General features: G+C 39.7%; 1 protein-coding gene across 1 annotated transcript in view; it reads right to left on the reverse strand.

The window, feature by feature from the left end:
* The window catches only part of CPAP (centrosome assembly and centriole elongation protein), a 49,351-nt gene that overhangs the window by 8,652 nt on the left and 28,437 nt on the right, over positions 1-12,262 (reverse strand). Inside the window, exons 10-13 of the mRNA XM_028106412.2 lie at positions 9,631-9,873; positions 5,604-5,688; positions 1,567-1,631; positions 968-1,087 (exon numbers count right to left, since the gene is read on the reverse strand). Of these exons, the coding sequence (XP_027962213.1) occupies positions 968-1,087; positions 1,567-1,631; positions 5,604-5,688; positions 9,631-9,873 (513 nt within the window). The remainder of the gene's footprint in view (positions 1-967; positions 1,088-1,566; positions 1,632-5,603; positions 5,689-9,630; positions 9,874-12,262) is intronic.

Genomic DNA, 12,262 nt, shown 5'->3' on the forward strand with positions numbered 1-12,262 from the left:
TATACTTTCTATAATTGAAAGTATATAGTTGAAGAATACTTTCTACGAACTGCTGAGAGCTGCTTATGGCTACACATTCAGAAGTGCAGTATGCGACTGTCCTCAAGACCACAAGACCGACTGGGTCACATCAATTAGATCTGCCATGAAGCTCCATCAGCCTCTCATCTAGGAGTTCAGTGCTTATTCATGACTACTGCCTAGATCCCTTATTTCATTAGAGACTGCACAGTGATAACTCAAATTTTCTCATTCCTTTTCCATTTATCCGTGGAATTCTTCTAAAAAAAAAAAAAACCTTTTCCCACCAACGATTTGTTACACGAAAGCAGAATTGGTACAAGAAAAGTCTACAACTTCTTCCTTTGACTGTTATTCTTTTGTCCTTCCCTCATTCCTCAAGACTAGCAATGAACTTTGGCCTTATAATTTCAATTAAAATAAATTAGGGTATGTGGAGAAGTAAATTTTCTATAAACCTGAGGAAAACTTACCTCATCCCCTCCCTGCTAACAAACCTGTTTATGTCCCTTCCCTTTTCATTCTTTCTTCTAGCTGGAACACCCAGCCAGGCAGTATCCTGCTCAAAACCTTTCCTAAGCACAAAAATAAAACTGTGAGCTGGAGATAGAAAGGCTGCAGGAAGGGAACAGAGGCTTTTAAAAAGTACCAAGATGATAAAGGCTTTTTACCCTATGTTTAGAGGAAGAACAGAGTTTAAACAAAGGAAGTGTAATTCCTTTGTAATTTGCTGTATCTCTAAACTAGAAATGGCAACTAAATGCATGTGTGTGTCAAGCATTTTTAGAGGAGTCCAAACGCTCAAACTAAGGTCACAGTCCAAGGAACTATAGTTCTTAAACACCCCTACAGTCTGAAAGATCAATTAACTTAGAATCTAAGTGTTCCGACTCTACTTTAACCTATATTAATTTCTTATAGTATTATTTTTTTAAAAATTTTTAACCTTTCCATCAGGATGACTGATTTCTCCCTGAATTTCTTCTTTTTCCTCCTTTTTGTCGTCCTTTTTACACTCAGGATCTGGGAAGTCCACTGGTTCAGGGGCCTCCCTGGGTGAGGCAGTCTGCAAGGACAAGATGCGTTCTTTTTATCTGTCCTAAAGGACATGTAATCACATTTCAAATAGCTAAAACTTACATTTATTTCCAAATGCCAGATTCTATTATAGGATTCGATGACTAGCATTTGGTGTTATATAAAAAACATTCACAATGTTAAGTAAAAAAAAAAAACCCTCCTTTATAGGGGTGCCTGGGTGGGTCAGTCGCTTAAGCGTCCAACTCTTGGTTTCAGCTCAGGTCATGATCTCAGGGTCGTAAGATCGAGCCCCACATCAGGCTCTGCGCTCAGCACAGAGTCTGCTTGAGATTCAATCTCTCCCTCTCCCTCTGTCCCTCCCCCCACACAAGAGCTCTCTCTTAAATAAATGAATCTTTTAAAAAATCTCCTTTATAAATGGTTTAGAAACTTAAATCAGTTAACTAAGCAATTTTAAGCCTGAGTAATCTATGCTTAAATATATAAAAATATAAAGAGATTTACCTGTCCCTTATCCGAACTGCCTAAATCACGGGGAGGCACAGGCTTGGATCTTCGAGATGGATTGCCTGTTAGAATATAATTGTCAAGAGTTAATTTTCAGATTTAATTGAAAGTTTTAAATTTACTTAATATTATGGTCAAACATTTCCTTAGTTCATATCCCTTTGTGAACTACTGTCCTTTACCCATTAAGAAAGGAATTAATATTTTTCTTCACCAATTCATAGGAGTTTATTATATAAGTTCAGATATTTAATAGGCACTTAAATCTGTGTGACCAAGACAGACAAGGACAATATCTATTTTTTGAGAGTTTACAATCTGGAGGAAGAGACAGGTGTTCAACTAACCTAACAGATGAACCCAAAGGTATTTTGGAGATAATCACAAGGACTTTAGTTAGAGGCTTAGGTGTGGGGTAGATATAATAGAGGCATCCAAGAAGACAAACAGAATTTTGCTTAACAAAATAACTGCGCATTTCATTAAAATCCAGGCCTAATTGCTGTGGTCTAGAACAAAACATAGGGAAGGAGCTCTAAGACACTGGTCTTGGCAATAATTTCTTGATACCAAAAGCACAAGCAACAAAAGCAAAAATCAACAAATCAAAATTCAAAAGCTTCTGTACAGCAAAAGAAATAATCAACAAAATGAAACAGCAACCTACAGAATGGGAAAACTTTTGCAGACCATATATCAGATAAGCGATTAATATCCAAAATACAGAAGGAACTCCTATAACTCAGTAACAAAAAAAAAAATGATTGAAAAATGGGCAAAGGAACTCAATAGACAGTTTTCCAAAGAAGACATCCAAATGGCCAACAGTACATGAAAAGATGCTCAACATCACTAATTATCCAGGAAATGCAAATCAAAACCACAAGATCACTTCACAGCTGCCAGAAAGGCTATCATCAAGAAGAGAGGAGATAAGTATTCGCAAGGATGTGGAGAAAAGGAAATCCTTGTGCACCGTTGGTGGGCATGTTAAACTGGTTCATCCACTATAGAAAACAATATGGAGGTTCCTCAAAAAATTAAAAATAGACCTACCATATGATCCAGCTATGCCACTTCGGAGTACACACCCAAAGGAAATGAAAACAGGGATATCAAAGCCCATGTTTTTACTGCAGCATTACTCACAATAGCCAAGATATGGAAACAACCTAAGTGCCCATCAGCATATGAATGGATAAAGAATACATGATATATATACACAATGGAATATTATTTTGCCATGAGAGAGAAGGACATAATTTGCAGTAACATGGATGGACTTTGAGGACATCATGCTAAGTGAGGTAAGTCAGACAGAGAAAGACAAACACTGTATGATCTCACTTACATGTGAAATCCAAAGAGGCCTAACTTTTTGTAAAAAGAGAGTGAAGTGGTGGATACCAGGAAGTGGGAGTTTGGGGGAGAAGGGGCGATGTTGTTTAAGGGTAGAAACTTGCAACAAATAGTAAATAAGTCCTAGAGAGCTAATGCACAGTATAGTGAATATAGATAATACTGTATTACAATCAACAAATTTGCTAAGAAACTTGATCTTAAATTCTCCAACCACTAAAAGGATTTAATTATGTTATACAAAAAAAAAAGATATAACTATGTGATATAATACAGGTGCTATTTATCACTACATTGGCAATCATAACATATATCAACATATCATCTTAAAAATTTATACGTTATACATTGAATACATTTCAATAAAAAAAAATAGTTTTGGTTCATCAGAAGAGTAAAAAGGCAGGCCACAGACTGTAAGAAGATATTTGCAATGTGTAACTGTTAAAAGATTATGATGGGGGAAGAGGAAATGCCCCCATAAACCAATAAAGAAAAAAACAACAGCACAGAATGAGTAAAAGACCTGATCAATTTTTCTCAAAAGAGGGAGTCTAAATAGCTAATAAATATAGGCAAAGGTATTCAACCACTTCAAAACTATAATGAGACAGTGTTGAATCCCTACCAGACTGGCAAAAATTTAAGTCTGACAATACCAAGTATCAACAAGGTGTGGAACAATGCAAGCGCTTACATTACATTGCTGGTTAGACAGTAAAATCATTTTGGAAAATGTTTTGGCAAAATCTATGAGTGTTAAAGATATTCTTACTGATTACCCAGTAATTCCAGTACATGCCTTAGAGAAATGAATGTGTGTTTAAGAATGTTCATAGCATCACTGTTTAACATACCAAATTAAAAAAAAAATTTAACCATCAACAGAATAGTCAACTGTAATATATTCATAAACATTCAAACTGCCTTGCAGTTTTTGAAAAATTTAGTGAACTAGAGTTGCAGATCAATATGACTCTCAAAAACAATGTACAGTAAAAGAAGACATACAGTATAACTATTGGAACACATACAGTATAACTATTCAGAAAGTTCGAAAACAAATCATTTTTTAGGGCTGCACCTATGAGAGTAGAAACTACAAAGAGAAGCAATGTAATATGATCACGGAGGGGACAGCCCTGGGATGCTGCTACTCTATTTCTTTATCTAGCTGGTAGTTATCTAAGTATGTCCTTTATAATTGTCAAACTGCATATGTTATATCCACTTTTCTAAATTTAGTTCATGAAAATAATTTCTAAAAATTCCAGGTAAAAACCCAGTTGTGAAAAAAAAAGTTCATAAGAGAAAACAGTATATTTGTGACGTAAGGATTGAGAAAGATTTCTTAAAGTCATAAAAAAAAGATTGATAAATTCAATAATAAAAGGAAAAACAGGGGCACCTGGGTGGCTCAGACGGTTAAGCCTCTGACTCTTGGTTTCTGCTCAGGTCATGATCTCAGGGTCTTGAGATGGAGCCCACATTGGGCTCCCTGCTCAGCGGGGAGTCTGCTTCCCCACCTCTCTCCTTCTGCCCCTCCCCCTTTGCATACTCTCTCTCTCTAAAATAAATAAATCTTTAAAAAAAAGGAAAACATGCACATAAAAAATACAAACCGAAAGCTAAACCCAGAACTGGGAGAAAATATTAGCAGTGCTTGTAACTGAGAAAGGATTAGTGTGAAGAAGAACTTCAATAAGGAGAAACCTCTCCTCCCTATAAAGTTTTAAACAGGCAAAAGAAATGAACAGGCAATTCACAAAACAGGAAACCCAAATGCCCACTAAATATACAAAGAGATGCTCACACAACCTTATCAGTAATCAGGGAAATGCATATTAAAATTACACTGGGGCGCCTGGGTGGCTAGTTGGTTAAGCAACTGCCTTCAGCTCAGGTCATGGTCCTGGAGTCCCAGGATCGAGTCCCGCATCAGGCTCCCTGCTCGGCGAGGGGCCTGCTTCTCCCTCTAACCCTCCCTGCTCTCATGAACTCTCTCTCTCTCTCTCATTCTCACTCTCTCAAAATAAATAAATAAATCTTTAAAAAAAAAAAATTACACTAACCCACCATTTCACACCCATCTGACTGGCCACAACTTCAGTCTGACCAGGTGAAGGGTAAGTACAAAGAGCATATTCTGCTGATGGTAAAAAAATAGCAAAACCACTTTGCAGAACAAAGGGAAAACCTTCTACAGCACAAGCCTGGTATGACCCAGCATCCTACTCTTGGTATGTGTCTTAGAGAAACTCACAGGACAAATAAGTTCTGCAGACCTATTCATTCTACTGCAGACCTGTTCATTCTACTGACAAACTGGGGAAAAGCGTGAACTCCATCAACAGGAAAACTCAACTGTAACAAATATACATGGAATCTATAGCTATTAAAATCAATAAACTAGAGTTTATATGTATTAATGGGAGTATCAAAATATTGAGAGAAAAACAAATTGTAGAGGGATACATAGAAATAATACTATATTGATTTATGGACATAATGTAGTAAAAGAATGAAAAACAAGCAAAGGAATGTTGTCAGGGTGGAAATAGGGGAGTAGAATACACAGGGGCTTTAATGATATTTACAATGTTTTATTTCTTAAATTGGGTGTAAATTCTCTATTCTTTAAATTCCTTAAGTATTTTATAAAGGTAACTTCTTACCTTTTGTCGGCAAATGATTTTTCTTGTATTTTTCTACCTGGGTTCCTGAAGAAATCTGGCTCTTTTGTAATCGAAATGATGAATTCTATAGTATGAGATAATTTTGAATATAAAATTAGTGTTGGTCTACACATTAGTACAATGAATGAAACTAAAACTCAGTTTGCAATGAACATGGGTTAAGTTTGTTCATTTATGTTTTCATTTATCACTACAGGTCAGAGGGAACAAGCTATTATTTAGGAATGAACTATACACACACCCCACCTTTAGAAACACAGCTGACCCTGAACAACACTGGGCAGGGGGGTTAGGGGCAGTGACCCCCCCCCATGCACTTGAAAATCCATGTGTAACTTTTGACTCCCCCAAAATGTGACTACTAACAGCCTACTGTCAGGAAGCCTTCCTGACAACATAAGCAGCAGATTAACACATATTTTGTATGTCCTATGTACTATACACTGTATTCTTACAATAAAGTCAGGTAGAGCAAAGAAAATGTTATTAAAATCTTAAGGAAAAAAAAATATATTTACAGTGCTGTACTGTATTTATTGAAAAAAATCTGCATACAAGTGGACCCGCACAGTTCAAACACATGGTTTTATATGGTTCAAAGGTCAACCATATATTCATTCTTCAAGTGAGGGCCTAACAGACAACATAAAATGAAACAGTTTTCTGTGATTGTACCAGATTAGCCAAAGAAGAGGGCAGGAACTCAACATCAGCAAAACCCCTTTATCTCAACCTCTCCTGTGAACACACCCCTTACCATCTTGCTCTCACCTTGAGCCCTTGCTCCCCGTTACCACTTCCAACAAATCTCTCTCCTCCCTAACCACCCCTGCCCCAGCTCTGCGTCTCATGTCCATGACTCACCTACCCTGTACCCCCTTGCCTTAGCTTCTGTTTCCTGCCCTACTCCATCCTACCTCAGTCATGCATGCCAAGGGGCAAACTCTAGAACTAGTCATTATCAATATCTGCAATTATCAGTAACTGCAAAGATCTCAATTCCGAAGCCCTCCAAGCCAGAATGTGGGGCACTCTACAAAACAATTAGCCTGGTCTATTCAAAAAGCCAATACCATTTAATAAAATGCTTAAAGTGCTAAAGGGTAAGATGCCATGATTTCTGCAATTAGCTTCAAATGGTCCTGCAAAATACATATACACAAGTGGTAAAATGTTAACAGTGGTCATATCTAGGTGACTATTCAGATGTTCATTATACTATTCTTTCAAATTTCTGTTTGGGGAAGCTGTTATAATAAAACGTTTGGGGAAGAGGCAAGAATTCCACTTTCTGCTGACTGCCACATCCTATCCTTCCAGCTCATTCCTCTAACACCCTAACTCCACCAATGCGTACAGCCTCCAGGGCCCTACAATTCACTGATCCCTACAGATTTTCTATGTCCCTCAAAACCATACAGCCTTACACCCTTCTTGTGCAGCTTAAACCATGGTTCACTACAGTTACTCTGGCTGCATATACCATTAACTCCCATGCCCCTCACTCACTTTGGGTATTCACCTGCATGACCACACCTCTTCTAAAATATAATTCTCCACCACCCTACAACCAAAAAGCTGAACAAGAAAATAATACAAACAATTCTCATTTGAAATGTATGATCTCTAACCTACATTGGCCCCCAAAGCAGCCCAGGAATCAGGCTACACTTCCCCAGTCTCTTTGCTTTCCACTCCCTTGGAGGACAATGTCACACTTTCTCCCATCTCCTCAAACCTCCTACACTTCTCCATCCTCACTCTCAGCTGATGACCAAGCTTCCTACTTCACTGACAACGTGAAGGCATGAGGAGGGAACTTCCCACCAGCAGACACCACACACCGAGCCCGGGGCCACACCTTCCACATTCTGCTATCAGGCACTTGCTGTCTATGCTCCCGGCCAAGTCCAGCCACAAACCACCCCCCCCCACTTCATTCCCTAAATCCCCTGGCCTCTCCCTTATAAACATTGCTTCAACAATTCTCCCACCTTCTCTGGCATCAGCATTTTCCTCTTTACTGAATCAATCCTACCAATACATAAACACTTGTTAATTTTCCCACTAAAAAAACAAACAAAAACACCTTTCCTTAAAGCCACCATCCCATCTCTTTACATTTACTGCAAAACCTCTCCCACAAGCTTCTTATACTGTCTGAAACGTCTCTTTTATCCAGTCAGGCTTTTATCTTCAACACATCCCTAGTTGGTAAACCTAATGACTAACTGTCAGCGCTCATCTAATTTAGCAGCAGCCTTTGACACCACTGGCCACTCTCTTCTCCTAGAAGTCCTTTCTTTTCTTGGTTCTCAGGACACCACACTGGCCTCCTTGACTCTACCCTCTCTGGCTAACCATTCTCCTCATCCCGTCTTCTCACACTCTGGCTCAGTGTGTGGATCTCTTCACTACCCACAGTTTCAGTGTTGATGATCTCTGCCAGCCCAAAGCTTTACCATACATCCTGATGAACCCCAAACTTCTAGCTTCAACCTAACCTTCTCCTGATATGTGCATAACTGCCCAGTTAACATCTCCACGTTCTCAAACTTCTCCTCCAAACTTCTCCAGTTAACTTCTCCACAGGCATTTCTAAACCTGAGATCCTAATATCCATGGCCCCAAGAAATAAATACATGCTCTCTTCTTGTGTCTTACAATAAATGGAATAATAATGCCAAAACACTACACTAAACTTGGAAACTATTCTTGACACCTTCCTTGCTGTCACACCCCATATCCAGCTCATCAATAAATCCCGTCCACTTCTCAGCCCGCCACTGCTGCTCCCCCAGTCTTAAGCCACTGTTCTCTCTGGTGTGAATTACTCCAACGGTCTCCTAACTGGTGTTCTGAATTGTGTGTATGCCCCTCCACTCCCTGTTCAGTCTACAGTAGACAGCAGACAAAGTAAGCTTACTAAAACAAAAGATTAAGTCAACTCTAATCACAGCCCTCCAAGCGCTCCCCTTCTCAGAGGAAACACCCAAGGGCGTACAAGAACTGATTAAGGCCCTAAGGTACTCTGCACCCAGCTCCCTCTGTCACATCTCCTATCGCATCCCCTACCATTCTCCCCACTTACTCTGCTCTAGCTCCACCAGCCTCAGGCCATGCTCATGCTCAGGCCCACCAGGGAGAGAGCCTCTGGGCCTCGGGCTCCTCTCGGGCTCTGCTCTCACCCAGGCTTATCTGGGTGAGAGTAGATATATCTATATGAGAGCAGATAAATATATCCCTTATATTTATATTTAATGTATAATAATTATACATATTTAAATTAATATATTTAATAATGCGGGCCATTATTCAAATGTCACTTTCTTAGTAAGGCTTTCCTTGGCCACCCTGTCTAAAACAGCAACACCCCCCACCCCAACAGTTATCATCCCCCTGCCCTGCTTTTTCTCCTTGGTTCTTGTCACTATGTCACACACCATATATTTTATTATCTATCTTATTTATAAACCTCTCACCACTAGAATATAAATTCCAAGAGGGCAAGGAAGTTCATCTATTTTGTTAATTGTCTTATTCCCACTCCCAAAATCAGTGTCTGGCACATCATAATTGTGAAGATAGATGAATGAAAGACCAATTATTTGATTCAAAAGGATCATATGCATGTGACTTGCTGCAAAAAAACTTCACTTGGCCTGTTTTAACTAAGATTATCTGCCTATTTTACTATAATTCAAAAAATTCTAAAAATGAATCTGAAAACTGCACAGCAATGCTCAAAAGAATTTTTCAAATGTGGTAAAAAATACATAAAACTCACCTTCGTAACCACTGTTAAGTGTACAGGTCAGTGGCATGAGGCACATCCAGTACTCTTTTCCTCTTGCAAAACTGAAACTCTGTCCCCATTAAAGAGCAACTCCCCATCCCCACCCCTACCCCCAGCCCTGGCAACCACCCTCTACTTTTCGGCTCTATAAATTTGAGCACTCAGATATTTAACGTCTCCCTGACTTGACGAAACAGGCTCCAAACCTACCACGGGCCCATCTTTTTTTGCGGCAGGCACACAGGGACCCGTCCTGAGGCTGTTCTCAGTAGCTTCTGCTTTCTTCCAGGCGTCTAGTCGGAATCTTTCCATCACTTTTATTTCTTCCCTGAGGTCTGTGTTCTCTCTGACCAACATTTCTATCTGGCTTCTAAGACGGCCATGTGTACTTGACCATTTTGCTTCCTTTCTTTTCAAATCTTCCTGTAAATCTGCTATCTGCTGTTTCAAAGCCTCTCAAAAAAAAAAACAAAACAACAACAACAACAACCTAGGATTAAAACAATGCAATAGAAGAAAAGAGTCACACGAACAAAACAGAAGTACCGCCCTAACACAGACAGCAGACAAGGGAAGGCTTGGTCAATCACATTTCAAAAATACCAAGTTCTTCATGAAAGGGACTGGGGTTCAGGTTAGAGACTCACCTTATACCATCAACAAAACTGATTCCAGAAGGAGGCAGGCACCACTTAGGAGTTCACTGCAATAACACTGTCATGAGGTAATAAAGGTCTATACTAAGCTATTGAAATAGAAAGAAAGATAAATGGGGGATTATCTGGTAAAGAAAAAATTAATAGGAATTTATGACTAACTGAAGGAAGAGTTAAGGTAAAGGATGATTAAAAGACTCAAAGTCAAACCATCAGTCCTGAAAACAGATTCTACTTGGAATTCACGAGAAGAAACTGGTTTTAAGAAAATGATTTGTTTCAGATGCACTAAATGACAAATGTGAAGAAACTCCTGGAAATATCTAGAAGCAATTTGCAATTATACAAACAAAAATCAAGACTAATATCAGAACTAAGGAAAAATTAGTCACCTACATGGCTTATGTGGGTGCAAGATATGGGGAGTGCCTGAGAGCTGAGGAAGGAGCATGGGTGGAAGTAAGACCTCATTGCTCACCACCTGAGAACCTACCTGATATGAGCCTAGGGGAAGGCAGGAGCCCTAAGCAGCTCATTAATACACATGTAAAACTTGACGTCTATCCATTTTCTTGTAAGCCTCATGACTGCCAAAAAAGCAACTAGGTGACAGAAAGAGACTAAGGCTGGAAGCCCTCCCTTGGGGGGTGGTCACATCACAGGGAGCATGGACTCTAGGTTTGGGTGAGATCAAGGCTCAAATCCCAGTTCTGTGTCTTAAAAGCTCTTCAAACAAGGTATTAACCTCCCTAAACATCAGCCTCCCTATTTATAAAATTGTAGAGTATAACCAATAAATGAGCAATTTCTAGCTGGTAAGCATTATCATCATGTGGGCAAAGAGACTTATTAATATTAAAATGGTAACACATATAAGTCTAAATAGGTTAAGAATTCAAAAGCAAATAAGCCAAAGAGAGAAAGACAAATACTGTATGGTATCACTTATATGGGGAATCTTAAGAGAAAAAAAGAAAAAAGCCAACTTCACAGAAACAACAGAACAGTGGTTACCAGGGACTGGGGGAAAGGGAAATGGGGAGATGAAGGTCAAAGGATAAAAGCCCGCAGTTATAAGACGAATAAGTTCTGAGGAGCAGCGTACAACATGGTGACTACAGTAATAATACGGTGGTGTACACTGAGAGCAGATGTTGCTGAGAGCAGATTCTTAAGCATTCTCAGCACACACACCCACACAAAGAGTTAACTATGTAAGGTGATGGATGTGTTATCATCTTGATCTTGCTATGTATATAAAATCATTACACTGTACATTTTAAATATACATGCTTATATTTTTCAATTATTCCTCAATAAGGTTAAAAAATAATTCAACAGCAATTAATATTTATAAAATACGTACTATCAGGTACTGTTCTGGGTCCCTGGAATATAAAGAACAAAACAAAGATTGCAGGGAGAGTTGTGTTGAAGGGGACAGGGCCTAGGGAAGAAAAGGCAAGGCAGGCAGAAGAAAGCAGTGTTGAGGGGAAGGGAGCGTAGGCAGGGAAGGGAAGCTGCAGTATTCAATATGGCAGGTCTCACTGAACAGAGACCTGAAGGAGGCTCAGAGTGAGCCACATGGCTGTTCAGGGGAAGAGCATTCCCAGAAGCACCAGTAAATACACCAGGGAGGAGGGTGCCTGGGCACCATCGCAGAACAGTAAGCAGGCCAGTGAGCTGGGGCAGAACGAATGACACAGAGGGAAAAAGGTGAAAGAACACCGGATTATATAGGAATTTGAGGCCCATTGTAAGGACTGGGGCTTTTATTATAAGAAAAAAGTGGAGCCATTAAAGGGCCATGGGCAGAGAGGGGACGAGACCTGTCATCTTTCCAGAAGAATCACTGGCTGCTACATGGTAAACAACCCATGGAAAAGACAGGGCAGGAGCAGAGCTGTGGCCAGCCAGTCCTTTAACTCAGAGATGGCAACTCAAGTCTGGGTATGTTTTCTGACAGAAGAGCAAGCAGTGTGAGACAAAGAGAAGAAAACACTCCTAGGTTTCTGGCCTGAGCATGTGGAAGGTCAGGGATGCTGCCACCTGAGATGGAGAAGGCTGGGGAAGGGAAGTGCAGAAGTTCATTTGGAGACACGTGGAGGTGAACTATCCAGTAGCTGGTCAGATAGACCAGACCAGCACATAGAGCAGGTCCAGGCCAGGATTTAAATTTGGAAGTC

This window comes from Eumetopias jubatus, unplaced genomic scaffold, assembly GCF_037043125.1.
Source record: "Eumetopias jubatus isolate StellerSeaLion01/CBP00866 unplaced genomic scaffold, mEumJub1_p1.0 scaffold_3, whole genome shotgun sequence".
Classification (NCBI taxonomy): Eukaryota; Metazoa; Chordata; class Mammalia; order Carnivora; family Otariidae; genus Eumetopias; species Eumetopias jubatus.